The sequence below is a fragment of the Vanellus vanellus genome (genome assembly GCF_965231255.1).
Source record: "Vanellus vanellus genome assembly, chromosome: 1".
In the NCBI taxonomy this organism is placed as follows: Eukaryota; Metazoa; Chordata; class Aves; order Charadriiformes; family Charadriidae; genus Vanellus; species Vanellus vanellus.
This window is the reverse complement of record NC_138905.1, coordinates 87,669,283-87,690,614: the sequence shown is the minus strand read 5'-3', so window position 1 is coordinate 87,690,614 and position 21,332 is coordinate 87,669,283. Positions and strand designations below refer to the sequence as shown.

Sequence of the window (21,332 nt, the reverse complement as noted above, 5' to 3'; positions counted from 1 at the left end):
ACCAGTAAGTAAACCCTTGCTCTTCAAAAAATACACTACTTAGGGTTTTAATTGTTGCAGGCTTCTGAATCCAACCATTCTCAGGGCTGGCTGGTAGTTTATCACCCAGTTGAGCTCAGGTTTTGTTTTGGGCTGCTATGATGAGCTTCTTGCTAGGCACGCAGCTTCTTGGAGGTGAGGAAGGTGAGGATGTCATACATTCCCTGATAGACCCTTTCCCTAGTGTTTTTAGCATGGGTTTAAGTAAAACATTGCACAGCTCTACTTTTCCAGATACCTGGTGATGTACCCACTCTACTCATTCTTGAACAGTTGTATTTTTGTAATGGTTTACATTGTCTGATTCCTGCCCAAGGAGCATTCCATGGTGCCAACAGATATGTTTGTTTATTCCTTCTAGGGTGCTACCTGCGTTTGCTGTCTGAGTGGGGAAAGCTTCTAGCCACCCTTGTGATGTTCTACCACTACAAGAACATCACATCTGCCAGTGGTGCTGGGGAGGAAGGGGTTGGTCTGCACTTGCCAGGCATCTCCAAACATTCATTTCTTTCACTGTGCATACTGTTTAATTATTCACAGTGTATATTGTGTTATTCCACAGACATCACACAGCCTAATTTCTTGCATTGTATCTTCCCAAGACAAGCGTCAGCAGCCTTCTCTGTCCTTGATCCCTCACAGCATGCTCAGCAGTTTCATAGGCTCATCTATCTAAAAATACTTTTCCTTTATGCTCCCATCCCAAATCCCTACCAATGGGTTGAGCCAGCTGGTCAGCCCAGTTTGCTGTGTTTCTCTTCTTGAGCTGTCTTTGAATTTGGGATATATGCATTATTAGCATGACATACTGAGCAGGTCTTTCTTCAAGCAGCTGTTGTACTACTTTCCATACTTCTGCTCAAAAAGGTTTTCCTCACTGCTGCCAGTTATCACAGTTTCATTCTTTAAGTGATTTCCTTACCACATTATTCACCATCCAGGAGTCTGTATATGTGGGTCTGTTGATTCTCCCGAGTATGTTCCAAGGCTGTTTTCAAGGCTTTTCAAACTTCTTCCAGTCTCCTTCCAGATGACAGCTTCTGCTGCAGAGGAAAACCAAGGATTTCCACCTCCTTTTTCCTGCTGGGCTTTTGCAGGATCCATCAGTGAGCAAACAGTGTTGTTTATTTTCAGTACTTAATTCATCATATGCTAGGGCTAGTCTTTTTGGCCAGGTAGCTGTGGTTGCTCTTCCCTCAGTAGCCTTGAGTCCTTGAATCTAAAATTCAGGACAGCTAGCTAGGGCATAACCACAGTCACTGCTCTGCACTCACTTCAGTGGCACTTAGACACCCTCTGTGTATGCAGCTAGGACTTCTTGTCCTAGAGGGGAGTAGTTATTTTCTGCTCCTTTGTGGCTCTGACTCCGGAGTTCCAACAGTGTCTCTCATCTCTTGAGATGCGCATTGCCACAGACTCCATTTGATGCTTTTCTTTCCTGCATGTGTATATAACAATTTTTTTTTTTTATATTGCTACCTACCCATATTGATTCTAATGCCATGGCATGGACTATCTTCTGCTGATGAGCTCCAAAGCTTGCTGGTGTTCCTCTTCCTATCCAAAATGAGGCTTATTTCAGGTCCCTTGGTATGTGTGTTTGATCAATTGGCTGTGACAAGGGATGTGTGTACATCAAAATACGGTAATGCCCAAGAAGGCCTGGGTTCTTGTTTATTGCATGGAGGTCCACGGTGCTTATCCAAGGAATTTGGTCAGCTGGCATATATCTCCATCTGTTTGAAATGCCTAAAACCTGTATTTCTTGAGGGGATCTTTTTACTTTGGAGTGCCTAATGGCAAATCCAGGACTGAGAGGGGTAATGATTTCCTATAGCCCTTTACTTAGTATTTCTGGAGTTGCCAAAGGACCAACACCTGAGTCTATTTAAGCAAATTCAGTGATGTTTGGGTGATTAGAGAGTCCTGGGAGTCCCATAGCTGGTTCTCACCTGTGCAAGCCACACTGCCTATTCCAAAAAACCCGAAGCCTTCCCGCCACATCTATCCATCTCCAGTGGTCAAGACAGTCAATGCCAAGGATAACAGGGGCAGTAGGGCTGGTGGCCACAAGTAAGGGGTACCAAACCCATCTATTCAAGCTTAGGTTCCCTTCCTCCAGAGCTGGGCATGTTCATCCTCCAGTTACTCCAAGAACTATTAGTTTATCACTGCTATACAGAGAGGACAAGTAGGTGCACTGGGCGCTGTTATCATTAGGTATCTACTAGGGTACAACACTGTTGAGGCAAGGATGCCTGGCCGCCTTGTCTGAACAGTCTAATTAATTTGGTTAGCTTCATCCTCTGCCAGGCCAGGGGAGAACCCTCCTGATGCAGTAAGTTCAAATCAGTTGTCAGAGCAGTATGTGGTCCAGAAGCGGGGGAGCAGAAGGGAATAGTTTAAATAATCTCTCACCTTTCACCTGTGCTCACAATGCTAGGTCTATGAAGGGTTTTTCTTCCCAGTCTCTCATATTGTTTCCCTTTTCTTTCAGATACATCCTAAAGTCCCAGTGTGTAGGAAGGGGACATACAGAATTCTCATTCGCTCTTCGTGTTTTTCCTGAGGTTGATCATACTGTTGCATCCTTGGTATTATCCTCATCCGTGCTGTTAGCTTGCACTCTTCTTCTGGTATCCTTACTCCAGGATGGTATAAATAGGTCACTCTTGATCAACAGGGCATCCCACCAGATGGTACCAGAGGGGCATTAGTAACTGTGCCCAGCCATTGGAGATTTCAAGCCCTAGCATTTGTGATCACAAACTTTTCAGGGTCCCTCTGCCTTTGCCTGTAACCACACTCCAGCAGTCCAGGAAACTTCAGTTGATGATCCCCTTCTTCCCATTCCTTTCAAAGGGGCATTTTATTTGTAGAATCAGCACAATTAGGCACCGCTCAACATATCTCTCCATAAACTGATCCCAGAGCCCTCCTACATTGTTCAGGACAGTGTTTACAAGGGCCCAAACTCAGAATCACAGAATCACAGAATCACAGAATGGTCAGGGTTGGAAGGGACCTCTGGAGATCATCTAGTCCAACCCCCCTGCCTGAGCAGGGTCACCTACAGCAAGTTGCATAGGACTCCCCAAAGTCCTGCTGTCTCAAGCTTTCAACTATATCTCATCTTCTCTGGTGTCCCAGAAATGCCATAGCCATTGCAGAGCAGAGACTCTAAGTTTCTCCACATTTCTCTGTTCAATCAGAGTAAAGACCCATTGAGTGGTCACAGTTCTGGGGACCAGCGTACCCTTTCCTGTAGGGCTCCTTAATTACTGTAACTAGGGCTGCCTGAAAGGACTCATTATTTAATTCATCATGAGTCCCTACTTTTGCCTTCCAAGGTGTCCAGTTCGGTCAATTTAAGCTCTAGGTGCTCCCAGAAGAAGCCTGAAGCTTGCAATTTGACCATTTCAGTGCTACTAGCTGCTAACTTCTCATCAGAATTCTCATCAGAATCCTCCCGTTTGTGCTAAGAGCTAGTTAACACCACTTTTACCAGACCGTTACTCTGACTGAGACTGTCAACCAGATCGCCTGGCTCTGCTAAGCTGTCCCAGTGCCTCCTGAAGCCCTGCTGTGAGCATGGTAGGCTCTGGTGTAGCCCACAGCAAGGCAACACACCATTCTTTTGGTGTTTCGTGGGCAGCATAACCCCTTTGCATCTCCCAAAATATTGAGGCTCCAGGCCACTGGAGTTCTTCCCAATCACTTTCCACTTTAACAAGGTCTGTCACACTCTCAATTTCCCACTTGTTTACACAAGTTTGTACCCTTTTCCCCTGCCCCATCCCCCCCCCCCCGCCCACTAATGGGTGTACCACTTACACCACACCACGACAGATTTCCAATATCAGAATCAAGGATTCTCTGGAGCTTTGAAGTCACTAAAATTATTGCAGTCTCAGGGCATGCCAGGTACTAGTGTTGCTAGAATGTCTCCCTCTCCCAGGTTTACTGTCTGCTATCATGGGCAAAGCAGTTTCCACTTGGGAAACTTAGTTTTAATTTTTGCCCTTAGCATAATCTTAATTATTGCTTTGGGTAATGGGGCAAGAAAAAGAAAACATTAACAATTAAACAAACACTGAGGGAAACATTTTTGATCCACTCTATTAGTCCTAACTTGCTTTGTTTTCCCTCCCAATTCCTTCAGTGAGGGTGGCAGTGCAGGACGTTGTGATTTTTTCCTGCTGCTCCTTGCTTCTTATTCATTTTCCTTTGCTCTAGCATGGATGCTCCACAGGCTGCAGTCCCTTCAGGGGCTGTATTTGCTCCATTGTGGGCTCTCCAAAGGCTGCAGTCCCTTCAGGGTTTGTACTTGGTCCAACATGGCTGAGCAACTGCTGACCACAGGCTGCAGTCCCTTCAGGATTAGTACCTGCTCCATAATGGGCCCCCCACATGCTGCAGCCCCTTCAGGGGTTGTACCTCCTCTAGTGTGGTTTATCCACAGGCCACAGCCCTTTCAAAGGCATACCTCCTCTGGCATGGAAACCATGTCTCCAGCCATGTCCCCAGCAGTGTCTTTTTCTACTTCTCCTTCATTTTTCCTCCCTCTTGCAGTTGGCACTCTGTCTTAAATATGCAGAAGCAGATCCACCATATGCTTCTCTGATTGGTTGATGCTTTGTTGCACAATAGGTTGTTCCCATTGGTTTCAGAGCCAGCTGTAACTGACTGTAATGGGTACATGGCAGTGGGTGACCTCCTCCTGCACAAGGAACACCCACAGCCCCTTGCTGGAAACCCTCCAATTTATCCCCCAAATATCCCACCCCACCACACACTTTTTGTGTTTAAGTGTTAACGCAAAATAAAGACTTCTGTAAACCCTTTGCATCTTGGTGCGACCAAGGGGATGCGCTGACCAACTGTGCTTGTTGTCAAGAGAGAGCAAGAGGCTGTCCAAACAAGTCTCCACTACTCTCTGCTTCCCCTTCATGCAACCCCCCCCTTTCAACCCACAGGCTCAGAAAATGATTCTCTGAACAAACCTGAGCACAGGACTCCAGCATCCTCTTTGTGTTGGCAGTTGTGCTGACCCGATGCCCTAGAGGGACATGCCCAGAGATCAGATTCAGCCCCAGTGCAGTTCACATCGTCCAGCCAGATCTGTCCAGAGCCTTCGCCATAATGAGCAGAGGCAAATGCCGTGATGGCATGTCCACATCCCAGCTGTTTACAAACAACATTAGCATCTGATAGATCCCACTTATCATCGCAGATGGTGCCCCAGATGCCATCGTGATAAAGCTCCACTCTCCCAGCGCAGCGATTTGTTCCATTCACCAGCCTGATCTGTCTGCTACCTGCAGGAAGAAAACCCAGCTGTCAACATGCAATAAAATGACAATGCACAGGTCAGCGTAATGGCTGTATGTTTAAAGCACTTTTAAGGCATCGTGTTCTTGTTATATTCCAGTTCTTCTGCTACCTTTTTTTTTGGCAGGACTCACGTGATGCTAAAACCTCATAAAGGGAAAGGCCTACTCCTACATCAGGTAAATGTTTGAATAATTCCTCTGAGATGTTGCAAACAAGGTGTGTCTAGTCATACTAAGTATATGTGGAGATCACGTTATCTTATAAAGCCTGAGAAGCTGTTTTCTATCTAAACTCATTTTGTTAGACAGAGACAGTTCCCGTTACCGATGGGTTACAAAATAAGAGTGGGAACAGTTCTAACTTACTTTAGAAAGGCTGCAGATGTCTATAGATACAGAAATGTCACAAAATAAAACCTATTTAATTTGCAAGTGACAGTCAGAATGTGTGGCAGTCACGGCCAAATTACTGTTCTTATGACTTCTGTATTCTATTATTTCTTTATGATTCTGTGAGATAATTTTTTTAAGAAAATCAGATGAAGAAAGCGTTATGTGAATTACACTTGCTTCCTTAACTATCATTTGTCCCTTACAGTATTCAAGCAGGTGGGTATCACAAGCTCAGACCCATGCCTATTTAAGATCTGGCGAGACCACAGGACAAGGTGGGCTAGAGGAAGCATTCTCTTCCTTTCACACAGTAACTCACCTGAGCAAATCACACCGACGTCTTCAGCAACTCCCATTGGCACTGTCTGAGAATGGGAGGTTTTACAGAACATCAGCTGAGTCTCATTTCCAGCACACTGGACACTTCTTAAGCCCACAGGACCCGTGCCTCGCTCAGACCTTGGAAGGTAATAGGCTTTCTCGGCATTTCCACACTGGAGCTGTCTGCATACCACATGAGCATCCTTAATGTTCCAGTCATCATCCAGGACCCTGCTCCATGTGCCATGGAGAGAGATCTCAACTCGCCCATCACAGTGGCTCTCACCACCTGAGAGTCTGAGTGTTTCAGCAAGACCTGGGCTCAAGACAGTTGAAAAATGTATTGAATAACATCTACTGCTCTTACTGCAGAAGAAATAACATGCAGGAGAGAAATGGAAGACAGATTTCTGTGCTGGTAAAAAAATAATTCTCACCACTGGTTAAGGAGACAGCCTCTGTTAAGGCTTTCTCTGCTTTCATGTACACAAGACTCTGCAATGGGAAGTGAGAAAGGGTTCCTCAGCTCTAAGACTAGGTCCTCTGAGGAGTCAGGCACATCTCAACAATGTGAATCCCTTTACTAAATGAATTTTTTTATGCTGAAACAAAGGTTGGAGAGGTGGGGGAAAGGAAAGAGCATTAGAGACAGGCTGATGTACCAGACTTGCTTGGCAGAGTGAGATCACTAATGCTGCTTTTGTCTGAAGTTGCACTGCCCATAAAAGGCCACTTCTGACTTACCTGAGCAAATAACAGTGGCTGCATCTCCGGCTGAACAGCTTGGATTGCCCAAAGTCACCTGAGCGCAATCCCACAGGCAGGACTCTGTCCCTTCACAGTGAAAAGCATCTCTCCATACAGGCCCGTTCCTGTCCACAAAACGGTCTCCTGTCTGGATTGACTTTGCGTAGCCGCAGTTCAGCTGATGGCAGAGAACGTTGGCAGCTCGCAAATTCCAGTGGGAACGGCAGAGTCTTCCCCATGTGTCTCCATGGCGGATCTCCACTCTGCCAGAGCATGTGGTGCCATTCACTAACCTGCCCCCGGGGCACCCTGAATATAAGAGAAAGTGAGTACTGAGATGTCATGTTCGTAACTGCTCATGGGCATGACCTGAAAGTGACTGGGAAATGGGAATGAGTTTTCCTTAGCATTCAGTAGTAAAAATTACTCCACTGGGCCACTGGAACTTCCATACTCATAACTAGACTTAAGTCCCCCTTATTTTACTAAGAAGAATGACTAAAAATAAGGATCTGGTCCCCTTTGCAATTATTAAACTCAAGAAACTAGGTTTCAGGTCTTTGGGTGAACCAATAGACCTTAATTGTTCTGACCAGCCTCACCTGGGGCCTGCAGCTATGTATCTTACTGGACCAGACCTTCAGTCTGTGAATGGTGTAACTGTCTCCAGTCTTGTCTCCTGCTTCTCCTGACTACTTTCCAGTTGGAGTCTACATCTGATTGATTACTTTGCCTTGTCTGTGACTGTCCATAGACCTTGTTATCAGGACCTTCCTCTGTCCTCTGTGCAGATGCTTTGGATTGTGCCTTGATGGGTAAGGGCACCGCCTGTGTTGTCCTCACCCTCTGCCCCCAGCTCATCCTACCTTGTGGAGCAGCCCTGTTCTTGCTGTTCCCTGTCACTAGGAGCATTTCACAGAGGGCAGCCTTGTGGTACGGGTGAAGTGCAGCCTCAAATACTGGAAATGCCTGTAGCAGCAGATAAAAGACAGAGCTTGGCTCCACAGGCACCCATTGGATTTGGGTCCATATTTTTCCTCAAAGAAGTTTTCAGTTCTCCTCTTAGACCTTCCTGCTGCTTACCTGAACATATCACACGAGCATCTTTTCCATCAGGGCATTCATCATGACGTAGGACACTCACAGGACAGGCTCTCAGGCCTGAGCCATTCTCCTTGCAGCTGAATGTCCCATTCCAGAGAGATTCATTTCCTTTCCTGAAGGACTGTCCACCTGGTATCAGTAGGGCAACTCCACAGTCCAGCTGCTGGCAGAGGGCATTGGCAGCTGGTAGATCCCACAGGTAGTCACACAGGGTTCCCCACGTGCCTCCGTGAAGAAGTTCTACTCTCCCTGAACATGTGGTACTGCCATTTGCCAGCCTGTACCCACCATAGCCTGCAGGAAGAATAAAGGAACTTAGGAGTTACTTTTTCTGTTTGTCATATTGTATTGAAATTTGTAAGAGAGATCTAGCTGCAAGGAACTAGCTGCAAGGAACTAGCACTCACTATGTCTCAGGGAAGCATGTTAGACAGGATACTCATAAGCCAGCTCTGGAAAAAAAAAAGGGGTTTATTGTCCATGTTGTAGCCTGCACTACATGACTAAAAGTCTTTTGACTCTTTAAGTTCAGTCTCTCCTCCTCTGCTCTGCTCTATCCTCCCCCCACAATACTGCTGCTACCTGCAACACCTTTCCTTGCGCAGGCAGTTCCAGCGTTGCCTTGCACTGGAGCATGTTAGAAGCTCAGAGGAGGAGCCACTAGTAGCACTCTCTCAGTTGTCTCACATTACCTGGTAAGCAGCACCTGCAGTGTGCATTTCTCAACTTTCATCCATGCCACAGCATAAGGTTCTGAACACAACAGGCCATGCTCATCAGCATAGTCACAATAATTTAAGTGCAGCATGGGTAGGACTGGTGTCCTACTGGCAGCCCTATGCAGTCGCTCTATTTTCTTACACGGTTACTTCTTACCCTTGCCTGGTCCTTGCATCACACACCCCCAATGAGACCTGGATTTCCGCTCTCTGCTGTGACTCTTGCAAGATGGAGGCAGGAGCCAAGACCTGTCAGTTACTGATGCCCTAACTGGGCTGTTTGGTGACTGCAGCTCCCCAGCCAGCACTCCAGGTAGCCATGGCCAGTGGGACAGCGTCCAAGGCAGTCTTGAAACGGACTGCAGCCCTTTGACTGGGAAATAGACGTGAACTGCAGTCCTATCCAGGCTTGTTTTATGACAGCGTGTTGCCAGCAGCTCTGCCCAATGTTCACTTTACCCCTTTTGATTTGTGCCCTCAAAAAAAAGTTGTGTTTGCTAGGTTCCATCACTTTAGTAGTGGGTGGCAATAAGTTAGCTGTATCTAGAACCCCTAGCAGTCTTGACTCTATGGAGTTTTTAAATAATATTACCTTGCAGTCACAACTAAAGCCATCCAGGCCTCTGACAACTTTTTCTTTACTTTTTTTTTAATAACTTAAATTTTTAACTTGTCCCTCCTTTGACTTTTTGGAGGTATGGTACCTCTCCCAGTTTTATAATTAACTAAAGTGCCAGGGATTAACATACACACTGGCAGCACAGAAAATAAGTTCATTTCTCGATGTTCCTGCCTGTCTACTTTGGCAGTTTTTTCCTTTATGTTTTTTCCTTTTATGTGTATGAGAAAGACATGGAAGGAATTCTCAGCACTATACTACTATTACCTCTAGTAGTATAAAAGAAATTACAGCCCTTTTGAGATCCACATCCCTGGTGCAGAAATGAAGTGGTTAGAACAGCCCAAGTTAAATACAGACTCTCGGTAGAGTAAATGAGAGATTGTGGGACTGCTCTGTATTGCTTCCCGGCCTTCTCTGTATGGCTCAAGGTGTGATAAGGGAGGCACTGAAGAACCCTGCAGACCACAGAAATATACAGAGGCTCTGAACTGTGGGTTGACAGGAAGAAGACATAAAGGACACATGTAAATCACATCCATCAGTCCAAAGTCTCACCTGAACACACAACAGTGGCATCATGAGAGCATGTCTTACTATGGTGCAGTATCCGGGGACAGTGTGCAAGGTGAGTCTCATTCCCTACACAGTGAAACTCTTCTTGCCAGATCAGTTCATGTCTGTCTCCAAAGTGAGTTCCTCTCAAGATATCCACAGCCTGGCCACACTCTAACTCATTACATATAATGGAGGCAGTTTTGAAATCAATGTGTGAAAAACAGACAGTAGCCCAAGTTTCTTCTTGCTTTACTTTCAGATGTCCTGAGCAGGCAGTGTCCCCTCCAGTCAGACGCAGTTCAGAGAAACCTGGAAAAAATCCCCAAGAAATCCAGCATCAAGGGTTGGTTGTACTGACCTAATTTAATAACTCCCATGCCTTCATGGACAAGACACATGTCACTTCTCTGAGGACCACTGACACTTTTAAGTAACTATTGTGGCAATCCCTGTATGCCACTGACAAGAGAGAAAATGGTGTGTGGGAATGATGGTTTCTTAATATGTGAAAATACTAAATCCTTGGGAGGCTACAGAAGGAGGGAAATTTGAACATTTGCCAAATGCTTGAGAAGGAGCAATCCCCAAATAATTAAAAAAAAAAATAGCCATTTACTAGTGTGTGTCCTTGAGACGTCATTATTCAAATAAATAGGAAGCTGAAGCACCCCAGAATGAGGAAAAGTTGCATCCATCTCCAGAAAAGACAAAAAAGACAGTCTGGAGATGTACAGGCTGGTCAGCCTCACTTTGGTACCTGGGAAAAACATGGAGTGAGTCCTCCTGGAAAACATTTCTAGGCACAAGAAGGCGAATGGGAAGAGTCAGCATGGATTTACCAAAGGTAAATCATGCCTGTGTGACCTTATTACTTTCTCTGCTAAACGTGACTGGATTTGTGGATGAGGAGACACCAGCATGTGTCATTTACCTCATATTTAGCAAGGTCTTTGACACTGTCTTGCACAATGTTTTTGTGTCCAAACTGGGATGTTAGAGTCTGGGTGGGTGGAAAAATAAATGGTTAAAAAGGTAATTAGGTGGTCAGGCTCGGAGAGTAGTGATTAGTGGGTTGCGCTATACCTGGAGGCTGGCAACAAGGGGAATACCACTTGTTGGGTCTTTCCTGGGACGTGTTCTGTTCAGCATCTTTATCAAAAACCTGGAGGAGGTGATGGAATGCATTTGGGGAGTGTGGAGAGATAACCCCAAGGGCAGAGCTGCCACTCAGAGGGACCTAGACAGGCTGGATTAGTGGGCTGACAGGAACCTTATAAAAATCAAAAAGGACAAATGTAAAGTCCTGAAGCTGGGAAGGAAAAACCTCTTGCAATGGTACTTTATCTAAAGAGCAAAACCATGCACATCTTGCAGAGGAAGGGCGCGAGACATACATTGGATTTGTTTGCCATTGTAGACTGTCCTGTCTTAGCTTATACGAAGATCTGGAGAAGAAGGGCAGTTGTATGGCATAACACAACATTTTCTTGCTTCTCCATTTACACCTGCTTTTGTAGCCCCTATTGCGGGTCAAAAACGAGTTTAGTACTGCTCTCCTGTTGCCTGGGAGAGCTGTGGTAGAAAGAAAGTGTTTCTTTTTCTGTTCTATGTATATCTACTTTGTATTCTGTTCTATGTATATCTACGTTGATTCTGTGTCATTGACTATGTCTACTTTGATTCTGTGTCACTGCTGTGCCCCAATATGTATGTAGATGTACACTTGCAGTCAGGAGAAGACTTAATGCTAGTGCAACTTGCTTTGGTTGAGTAGAGGCCATTGCACCTGTGTGCAATACTTGGCTTTATCCAGCTAGGACAAAGTTTGATTTCCGCCTCATTGCATTTTTCTGTTATACAGGGTTGGATGACTTCTTACCTGAGCAGATCACTCCAGTATCAAAGTAATGAGGGCAGGTAAAGGCACCCCATCCTGTATGTGTGCAGTTCCAGAGAGCAGATTCATCACCACGGCAATCAACTCGATACAGCCATGTTGGTCCAGATCCTTCTCCGAAAGGAGCTCGATTGAGGGCCTTAACAGCAGATCCGCATTGTAGTTGCTTACAAACAACCTCAGCATCTTCTATGGTCCAGTCACCATCACACACAGTTCCCCACTTCTCCTCATGTTTTACTTCCACTCTCCCAGAGCAGGGGCCAGTTCCATTTGACAGCCTCAGTTCATCAGCACCTTCATACACAGAGACAGAGCAAGATTATGGAAAGGACAGTGCCTAATCATGATTATCATTATCAGATGGTTAATGACATTATTATTATTATTATTAATTTACTCTTAAATCAGATTTATTTGGCTCAACTTTCTAAATAGTCCAATTTAAAGGTTTCTTGCAGGGAGTTGTGTCTGTATTTACAAGTTTGAGCTAATCGCACTGCTAAAATGTAAGTTATTTCTAATGACAGGTGCGCTTTCTCTTATTCTGACCTATCAGGGCTGGGAAATGATGAGTAATGTCCCTGCTGTGTGATTCACAAAGGCTTCAACAGAGACTCCTCCTTTCTCTTTATTGTTCTGCCATGATGATATCCAGCTGAAAATATTCACTGGGCACCAGTTTCTTCATTTCTGTGTTCAGTGTGGTGTGAAGAAGCAATTTCCCTTGTCTGTCTTGACTTCTTCCTCTCAGACAAACTATTAATTGGAACTCAGTGTCCCAATACTCTTTATTCCTTCTCTCCTCTCTTGCCCTAGCCATGGGGTCCCCTAGTCAGGAGTACCCGATGAAGGAAGAGAGGGGTGGCATGAGGAAATGCAGCAGCATAAACAGAAGACAGACAGGTAGGTCTTCATATTGTTCCTTACGCCCCACCATCTCTTGGGGCAGGGCTGGTGCCCAAAGAACCCTCTTTTCCTTCTCTGCTCCCAGGTCTGCCTCTTCCCTTTGGTATGGATACACATTTCCCAGTCCTTTTACCTATGGACTTGCAAAATAACATTACTGTCAGCACAGAGCCCTTGATAAAGAGCTGGACGTGTTGGTTCTTGCTTTACGGTGTTGGACTGCTACTATGGATGCTTCAAAAATTATATAGTAGCTTAGCACATGGACTTATAGGATAGAAAACACAGGGAGAATTTTGTTACATTCACATGCAGGAATGATGGTGGGACACAGAAGCAGTTCTTGGGAAGTCAAGCTACACAAAGGCCTGCTAGGACCCAAGAAACACGGGGGAACAGGTCTGAGTCTGTGTCTTAACATAGGCACAGTAAACATTGGAAAAACTGAAGTATGTAGCCTAAGACATAATGACACGTGAAGATAAAAAGTGGACTTGTTCAGGAATTGTCTTAAGTTCTTTTTCCCAGCTAGAAATTTTAAAGCAAGGGTTTTGGAACATGTTTTCATAAAAAAGATTCTTTATCTGCAGAAAAGTAAAACTCTGCTTGAGTAAAAATTATATGCAGAATTGATGTTGAAAAGAGTTTAAAATCCACAAAACCAAGCAACCATGATGTGATGGCTTACTCTGAAACCACAGCAACGGAAATAGAAAGTCCCTAAAACAAAAAGTCCATTAACATAAATAATCCAATCCTGAAGTTAATCATTGTTCCAAGTGGAGCCCCAACAGAACAGAAAGTTAAACAGTAACCTAGTGGTAGCTGATAGGATGAAGGTATAACTTCTAGTTACCTTAGATAATTTTAATACTAAAAATCACACCTCTAGGAGGAGATTTTATACGTAAATGTAAGACCACCTTAGTATAATGAGCCAGTCAGGAGTTGGGACATGCGCAAATGAGGTTTTGTTATATAATTACAAGTGGCCTATCAGCTATTTTGATGTGATTTTCCTTTGTTGCCTTTTTGTATAAAAGACCCTAGGTGTCTCCTAACAGGTGTGCTAGCTTTGTGAATTATTGCCTAGCACCCTTTTCTGCGCAGAACTGGAATAAAACGAATATCTTGACTCTGTCTGTCGCTTGGTTTTTGCACACCAAGTAAAGAACCCAGATTTGGGACAACAGAATTACAGAATCATATAACATGTTGAGTTAATATTCTGAATTGATGTAGACCATGATTTTCTGTAGACATTTGTGAAAACAGACATTGAAACAAAAAAAAAACCCAAACCTTCTGCCAAATTCCATCAAAAACAGTCGCTGTTGTAATTAAACAACAGTATGGGTGGCATTCATTTGTTAGGTTATGTGATAGAAAGCTTGTCTCCATATGCAAAGGAGAACAGAGGAACAATGGCAGGTGGTGGAACCCCAATAATCTAATAAGAGTCCTGCCCTCACCCCTTCCAGGGTTCTCCCAGCAGACCGATCAGCCCCATTGTCCAGGTGTGAAACCCATCAGATGAATCAACATGAGGGCTTTCTGTGTCACCTTAGAGACTAAGGGGGACTACTGCCTAGATGATATAGGGGACACATTCCTTCTGCACATGGGATGCAAAAGAAGAGCATCTTGCAATTGCATAAGGTTTATTATGGGATGTTTAGGAGAGGAATCAAAGGTAGGGTAAGGGAAGGATCAAGGATTTTTTGTTAGGAGCAAGCATGGGAAAATATAAGGGTAAGTGGATAAAAGGACCAGAGTCAATGGGCACAAAGCGAAACGCAGGAGTTTCCATCTGAATATCAGGAAACACTTTTTTACCATGAGGATGACTGAGCACTCAAACAAGTTACCCAGGGAGGTTATGGAGTTGGCTTCCTTGCTTGAGCAGGGTAGTTGAACCAGATAACCTCCAGAGGGCCCTTCCAAACTCAACCATTCTGTGATTCTGTGAAAAGCGTGTGGTGGTGGGTAAGCAGACTGCTGGTCAGTATTTTTGTCTGGCTGTACCCTCCACCTAATCAGCACGGTCCATTGTGTCTTCTTATTAAAATCTATTTCCAACTGTTTTCCTGGTTGACGTGACTCTATTCAGTGTGCATGTGTGTGTATGGAGTTCTAAGTGCCAGCAGCTGGAGCTGGACCACAAGTCACAGAAGCACGTGTTTTTGGTGCTGTACTGATTTTGGCTGGGATAGAGTTAAGTTTTTTCATAGTAGCTTGTATGGGGCTATATTTTGCATTTGTCATGAAACCAGTGTTGATAACACAGGGATGTTTTAGTTATTGCTGAGCAGTGCTTACACAGCATCAAGGCCTTTTCTGCCTCTCACACTGCGAGTGAGTAGGCTGGGGGTACACAAGAGGTTGGGAGGGGACACAGCTGGGACAGCTGACCCCACCTAACCAGAGGGATAGTCCATACCGTATGACATCGTGCTCAGCAATAAAAGCTGCGGAAGAAGGAGGAAGCGGGGATGTTTGGTGTTTGGATGTTTGTCTTCCCAAGAAGAAATTATGCATGATGGAGCCCTGCTGTCCTGCTGAACATCTGCCTGACAATGGGAAGTAGTGAATGAATTCCTTATTTTGCTTTGCTTATGCACACAGATTTTGCTTTACCTATTAAACTGTCTTTATCTCAACCCACAAGTTTTTCTCACTTTTACCCTTCCAATTCTCTTCCCAGAGTAAATTGTCCTGTAAATTTGAGAGATCCAAATGGATTGTGACACCCATCCCACCGGGGGACAGTGAGTGAGCGGCTATGTGGTGCTTAGCTGCCTACTGGTGTGAAACCACAAAAGATGCCAGCAACTGGAATGAGTGAGGGTACCGCATGCCAGTGTGTGATTGCTAGTGAATATCAAGCTGGACTAACCAGTGAGTAAGTTAATTGGCTTGGGAGCCAAGAATGTGTATGTGTCTCTGGGAGTGAGGTAACTGGAGAAATTGGCTACCAGAGGGACCAGAGGGTCCAGGCCAAATACTGGGGAGATGGTAAGGTCAGGGTGTCAACTCAAAGATGCATTTGCATGTGCGTCAGTGCATGAGGAAGATACAGAGACAAAGGATCCAGGACCAGATACTGGATGGGCTGAGTGTCTGGAGGAATCAAAATTGTATGAACTTGCATATTTCCTACTGATGGACTTCTGATCAGCCAGACTGACTATTCTGATCAGCCAGAGAAGAAAACATAGAATCATAGAATCACAGAATGGTTTGGGTTGGAAGGGACCTTAAAGATCATCTAGTTCCAAGCCCCCTACCATGGGCAGGGACATCTTTTGCTATATCAGGTTGCTCAAAGCCCCATCCAACCTGACCTTGAACACTTTGAGGGTTGGGGCATCCACAACTTCCCTGGGCGACTTGTTCCAGTGTTTCACCACCCTCATTGTAAAAAATGCCTTCCTTTTATCCAATCTAAATTTACCTTTTTCAGCTTAAATCCATTTCTGTTTGTCCTGTTATTACAGGCCATGGTAAAAAGACTCGTTCCATCTTTCTTATAAGCCCCCTTTAAGTATTGAAAGGCCACAAGGTGGTGTCCCCAGACCGTTCTCTTCTCCAGGATAAACAACACCAACTCTCTCAGCCTGTCCTCATAGGAGAGGTGTTCCAGCTCTCTGATCATTTTTGTGGCTCTCCTCTTGACCTGTTCCAACAAGTCCATGTCTCTCTTCTGCTGGGGATCCCAGAGCTGGACACAGTATTCCAAGTGGGGTCCCATGAGAGCAGAGTAGAGGGGAAGAATCACCTCCCTTGACCTGGGGCGACGCTTCTCTTGATGCAGCCCAGGATATGATTTGCTTTCTAGGCTGAGAGCACACATTTCTGGCTCATGTCCAATTTGTCACCCACCAGTATTCCCAAGTCCTTCTCATCAGGGCTGCTTTTAACCCACTCATCCTCCAGTCTGTACTGATCCTGGGAATTGCCCCACCCCAGGTGCAGGACCTTGCGCTTGGCCTTGAACAACATGAAGCGAGGTTCATATTCGTCCATTTCTCAAACCTCTCAAGGTCCCTCTGGATGGCATTCTTTCCCTCAAGAGTATCACCTGCAGCGCTCAGCTTGGTGTCATCTGCAAACTTGCTGAGGGTGCACTTGATGCCACTATCTATGTCATTAATAAAGATAATGAACAGTACTGGTCCCAGTATGGACCCCTGAGGGACACCACTTGTTACTGATGTTCATTTGGACATTGAGCCTTTGACTGCAGCTCTTTGGATGTGGCCATCCAGCCAATTCCTTGTCCATTGAATAGTCCACCCATCAAAACCATATATTTCCAGTTTAATGACAAGAACGTTGTGTTGGACCATGTCAAAAGCCTTACAGAAGTTAAGATAGGTGACATCAGTTGTTCATGATAAGGCCATTGGTGCTATTTGTGTTTGTGTCGCTAGTGCATGTTTATGTCTATGTAGCCAGCCATGTACATATGTATATGTGTGTGTGTGTGCATATCTGTAAATCAATGTGTGTGTGTTACATGTGTGTGCACCTATTGGGACTAAAAGTTAGCCTTGCTACCAGCTGGATCTCAGGAAATAGAGCTGTAACTGCTTTGTAGCTATCATGCTACCAGTTTCAACAACCCCTGCACAAGAAAGGTTTTCAAGAAGGATTTATCAAGCAGTAATCAGATAGTAAAGCAGTGATAACAGAAAAAAGATACATGCCTTAAACCTTGGGATACAGGCCAACCTGAAATCAAGACAGGTATCGAATTATTTGCTGGATATAAATGCCCAATTGAATTATATATAGAATATTGACATATTTGAAAGAAATTTTATGTTTCAGAGGAAAGGAGGCGCTTCAGCTTTTGTGATGGAACGAAGAAACCTTAAGTCTGCCCCTTGAAAACTTTGTTAACTGCTGCTGTCGGCTCATGCACCCCTGGGAACCAAGTTGTTGGATATGACCTGTGTGTTTCTCAAGGAGAAAACTTAAAAGGAGAAAAATGGAAAAAAACCTGCTGTGTTGGCATTACTGAACCATGTGAATTGAAAGCCACTTGAGTTTAGAGCATGAAAGAGAACACAACAAAATGGGTGGGAAATCAAATGGTATAAACCCACATGCAAGACCTTGGTATTACTGTATTAAGGACAAACTACAAACTAAGTGCACACAAGAATCAGGAAGAGTTTGGCCACCTCATCTGAGACTTGTCTTCAATTTGATCAGATTTGAATTTCAGCTTGTTATGGAACAAGTAAATCCCTGAAGAGGGCTGGCAACTTCTTTTGGGTCCTGGAGGATCTTTCAGATTGACCACATAGCTAGAGAAAGTTTACAGGACAGTCATGTAACAGCCTGGTAACTTTGGCCCCAAATTAGCACTGTTTCAAAACCTGAAACACAACGGAAAATCAAAGCAAACATCTATAGGACAGGTTTGATCCAACTGTCAGAGTCCCGACTGCATTAATAATCTTTAAAGGCCTTGAGCTTCCCCAATGGGGGTCTCCACCACACACTCTGCCCATGGACCCAGGCCTCCAATAAAGCACAGGCCCAGACCTTCTGTCCCTGCCTGAGCTATGTTGTTGGTGCATGTGTTCAACTCAGGCACAGCCGTGCCTGGCCATGGGCACTGTTGATCTGCCCTCTGAGTCACAGGCTGACTTCTTAGCTTGACCTTGGACCTGCCTCATCAATATGAACTTGCCTGATGATCTGAGGCAAGTTGGCAACAAGAGTTGAACCCAACTACCACCCCTAGATCTGCTGTTCTTGCTGCTCTTTGGTGCTGCAGGGCTGAGCCCTGGCTGGTGAGGCCCCTGCTCTGCCAGACATGTCACCACAACTGGAGCAGCTGGCCCTTGCTGTACCCTCACACCAGCTCTACAGCTGATGACTCGTAAGAGTCACCTCTACAAAGGTGACACAGTTAGCTAAGACAGACACAATTCTTAGTGAAGTAGACGCACTGGAAGCAAGAAAGGTGTCATAACCTGGCCAGGTACCAAGAGAAACCTGCAGTACTCATTATGACCCAGCACTGGGCAGTGATGTGAACAGAAAAGAGTGCAGTTGTGCACATCTTGCAAATACTCCAGAAAGACACCTCTCAGAGGTCATCTCCTATCAATGATGGTATTTGATAAGTGACAAAAGATAATTAATTTGCACTAAGAGCCTTTGGTTTTCCAGTAAGACTTTTCAACAATCTGGTGTGGAAAATATCGCCATCCCTCTCTTCCTCAAAAGAGAGAGGTGTTCCTACATATCACACTGTTTGCTGTCATTTGAGATTGTGAAATAAGAATATATAATTTTTCTTTGCATTTGAAAACAAATCTAATTCCTCTATTCCCCATAAGTATGTCAGTCTTAGCCCATGGACTGATGCTAATGCAGCCACTTCCTTCAGTAACTAACCGTTGTTCCATTTCTCATTCCAGAGTAAACCACTGGCAGTTGACAACTAAAAGGCAATTTTGCCTCCATCTCCATATGGTCTGTAGCCTGATTCTGCCCTGCTTCATCACACACACAAACAATATAGCTTTGACACACACAAACAATATAGCTTTGACACATGATCACCTCTTATACACAGGCAAAAGTTTTACCTCTTTGCTAACACTGGATGCAGAGGTAGGCATAACCCGATCAACAGGTTTAAATATTCTCTCATCAAAACTATCATTTGCTGTAATCAATCTTGTGTGATTTTCTTCTAATACTGACAGGCACACTCTTTGTATTCCTCACACTCCATAGCATGTCCCACAAGTGCCTTCATTGAATTCGGTGGTACTAGTCACAGAGTGAGGTTCTGCTTGGATAAGAAGGCATCAGGTTGTGGCTTGCTCCAGCTGAAGATCTGGCTCCCCTCATAGACCAGGGATGAGAATGAGCCATGGCACCCCTCTACCCAGACCTTAAGTGGAGGTTTTCAGCGCCCGTGTGCTGCCTTGGTCCCTGGTTGCCCACTCACTCCCTGAGGGCTATTCCTTCTGCACTGCCTGTGAGCTGCGCCCTTCCTGGGGAACAGCAGGGGGCTGTGGCAGCTTGGAGAGTGCAAGTACTGCCAGAGCAGAGACGTGGATTGACAGTGCTGACGATAGTGTCAAGGTAAAGCTGCTCTTGTCTGCATCTGCCAATGTGTCACTCTGGTACTGCTCCCTGCTATTAAAAAGAAGTTGGCAGAAAACTCGCTCTTATTTCTACAGTACTGCTCAGTTGACACTCAAACATTGCTACAGAGATGTCTAAGTACAAATATTTAATATTGTTCTTCACACTCCTTTGCACAGAAAGGCCTGTGCCTTCTCTTCCCATCCACTTGAAGTGTGACTGCATCCACACAACTGGTAAGAACCTTTAAGACTAGGGTGATGCTACATCAAAGTATCAACCATGAAGTCTTGTTCTCATCATATGAGGATGCAACCACCAGTCACAATGCCGTAGTGCCACCTCCATGTGCATAGAGTCAAAAATGGGGATTTCAGAATCTGGCTCTCATCATCAGCCTCAAACATGTACACATAGCTCTAGAAAAGCAGAGGGACAAATAGCAATAAGCTTCGGATATACTGGAACAACTGAGGGCATGGTATGTTACCCAGCCAAACTCCAGCGGACACACAGAGCACAGCAACATAATTTTAACTGGTGTTGAATAAAGACCTGGAGTTATTAATTCTGTCTACACAGAGCTCAACAGGGAAGGCAAGACAGTAGTAAGAATACCCAGCTGGCTTCCATTACAACTTGGCCGTTTACTAAACTTGGACTTGAATTCCTATGAGAATGGCCAGTCACTGATGTCTGCGTAAAATACAAAACTATTACAAATGTCTTACCCTTCTCTTTCAGGATCACCAAGGAGATTGAATCAAAGACAGAAATGCATTTAAAGACCTTCTTGACATTTTACCTTACAGGTTGATGGAATAACACCTATTTATATTGAATTTACGTTATTTTCCTACCTCACTGCCTTATGTGAAATAAAGTATGCACTTACCCAGGGAGACCTGAATGGAGAGGAGAAGCAGCCACAACACTGGAGTAGGAAGATGTCCTTCTGTTGCCATTCTGATCGTAGCCAGATGAAGCTTCACTCTCTATTAGGCACTGCCTAGACCAAACTCTGCAAGGGCTTCTCTGTGTCTCACAAATGACTACAAAGGAGGAAATATATAGATTCACATGATAGCACGAACTACATGAAGGAACCAATAGAAATATTGTTCACCTTTTTAGACATTATCAACAGATTAATCTCAAATCTGAAAGAACCAAAACCTCCAATAAAATTCAAAAATTGTGCCTGTGACCATATATGAAGGATCATTGCGCTTCTGATGTCATCATTCGTATTGTCTTATTTTACTATGGGACCAACATTGGTAGTACAGGCAGAGCAGTACGCAAAATGGTTATTTCTCACCTGACAAAGCAATGTGAAAGCACATAACACCGATCATTTTACGAATCACTTTGGAAGAGAAAAGGGCAAAGAAAATCCCTAGATTTGTAGCTTATCTGTCTCCTTGGGAGCGATTTAAAATCGACAGATGTAGTTGACATCAGCCCTGTCTTTGAGGCAAGCATTGCTTAGGGTTTCCTTATTCGGTCAAAACATGAGAACTGTATGGGCAGAAGCTCTTGAAAGACCATCTTCCTTAGGATGCGAATTACAG

At 44.6% G+C, this 21,332-nt stretch overlaps 1 protein-coding gene across 1 annotated transcript in view; it reads right to left on the bottom strand.

Annotated features, from left to right (window-relative positions):
- The window catches only part of LOC309672770 (antigen WC1.1-like), a gene marked incomplete at its 3' end in the record, with an annotated part of 29,573 nt that extends 8,476 nt beyond the window's left edge, over positions 1-21,097 (bottom strand). The window contains exons 1-8 of the mRNA XM_082484360.1: positions 20,967-21,097; positions 20,654-20,724; positions 11,713-12,027; positions 9,834-10,142; positions 7,917-8,231; positions 6,831-7,142; positions 6,085-6,402; positions 5,043-5,357 (exon numbers count right to left, since the gene is read on the bottom strand). Of these exons, the coding sequence (XP_082340486.1) occupies positions 5,043-5,357; positions 6,085-6,402; positions 6,831-7,142; positions 7,917-8,231; positions 9,834-10,142; positions 11,713-12,027; positions 20,654-20,723 (1,954 nt within the window). The 5' untranslated portion in view covers position 20,724; positions 20,967-21,097. The remainder of the gene's footprint in view (positions 1-5,042; positions 5,358-6,084; positions 6,403-6,830; positions 7,143-7,916; positions 8,232-9,833; positions 10,143-11,712; positions 12,028-20,653; positions 20,725-20,966) is intronic.
- Positions 21,098-21,332: the final 235 nt, after the last annotated feature.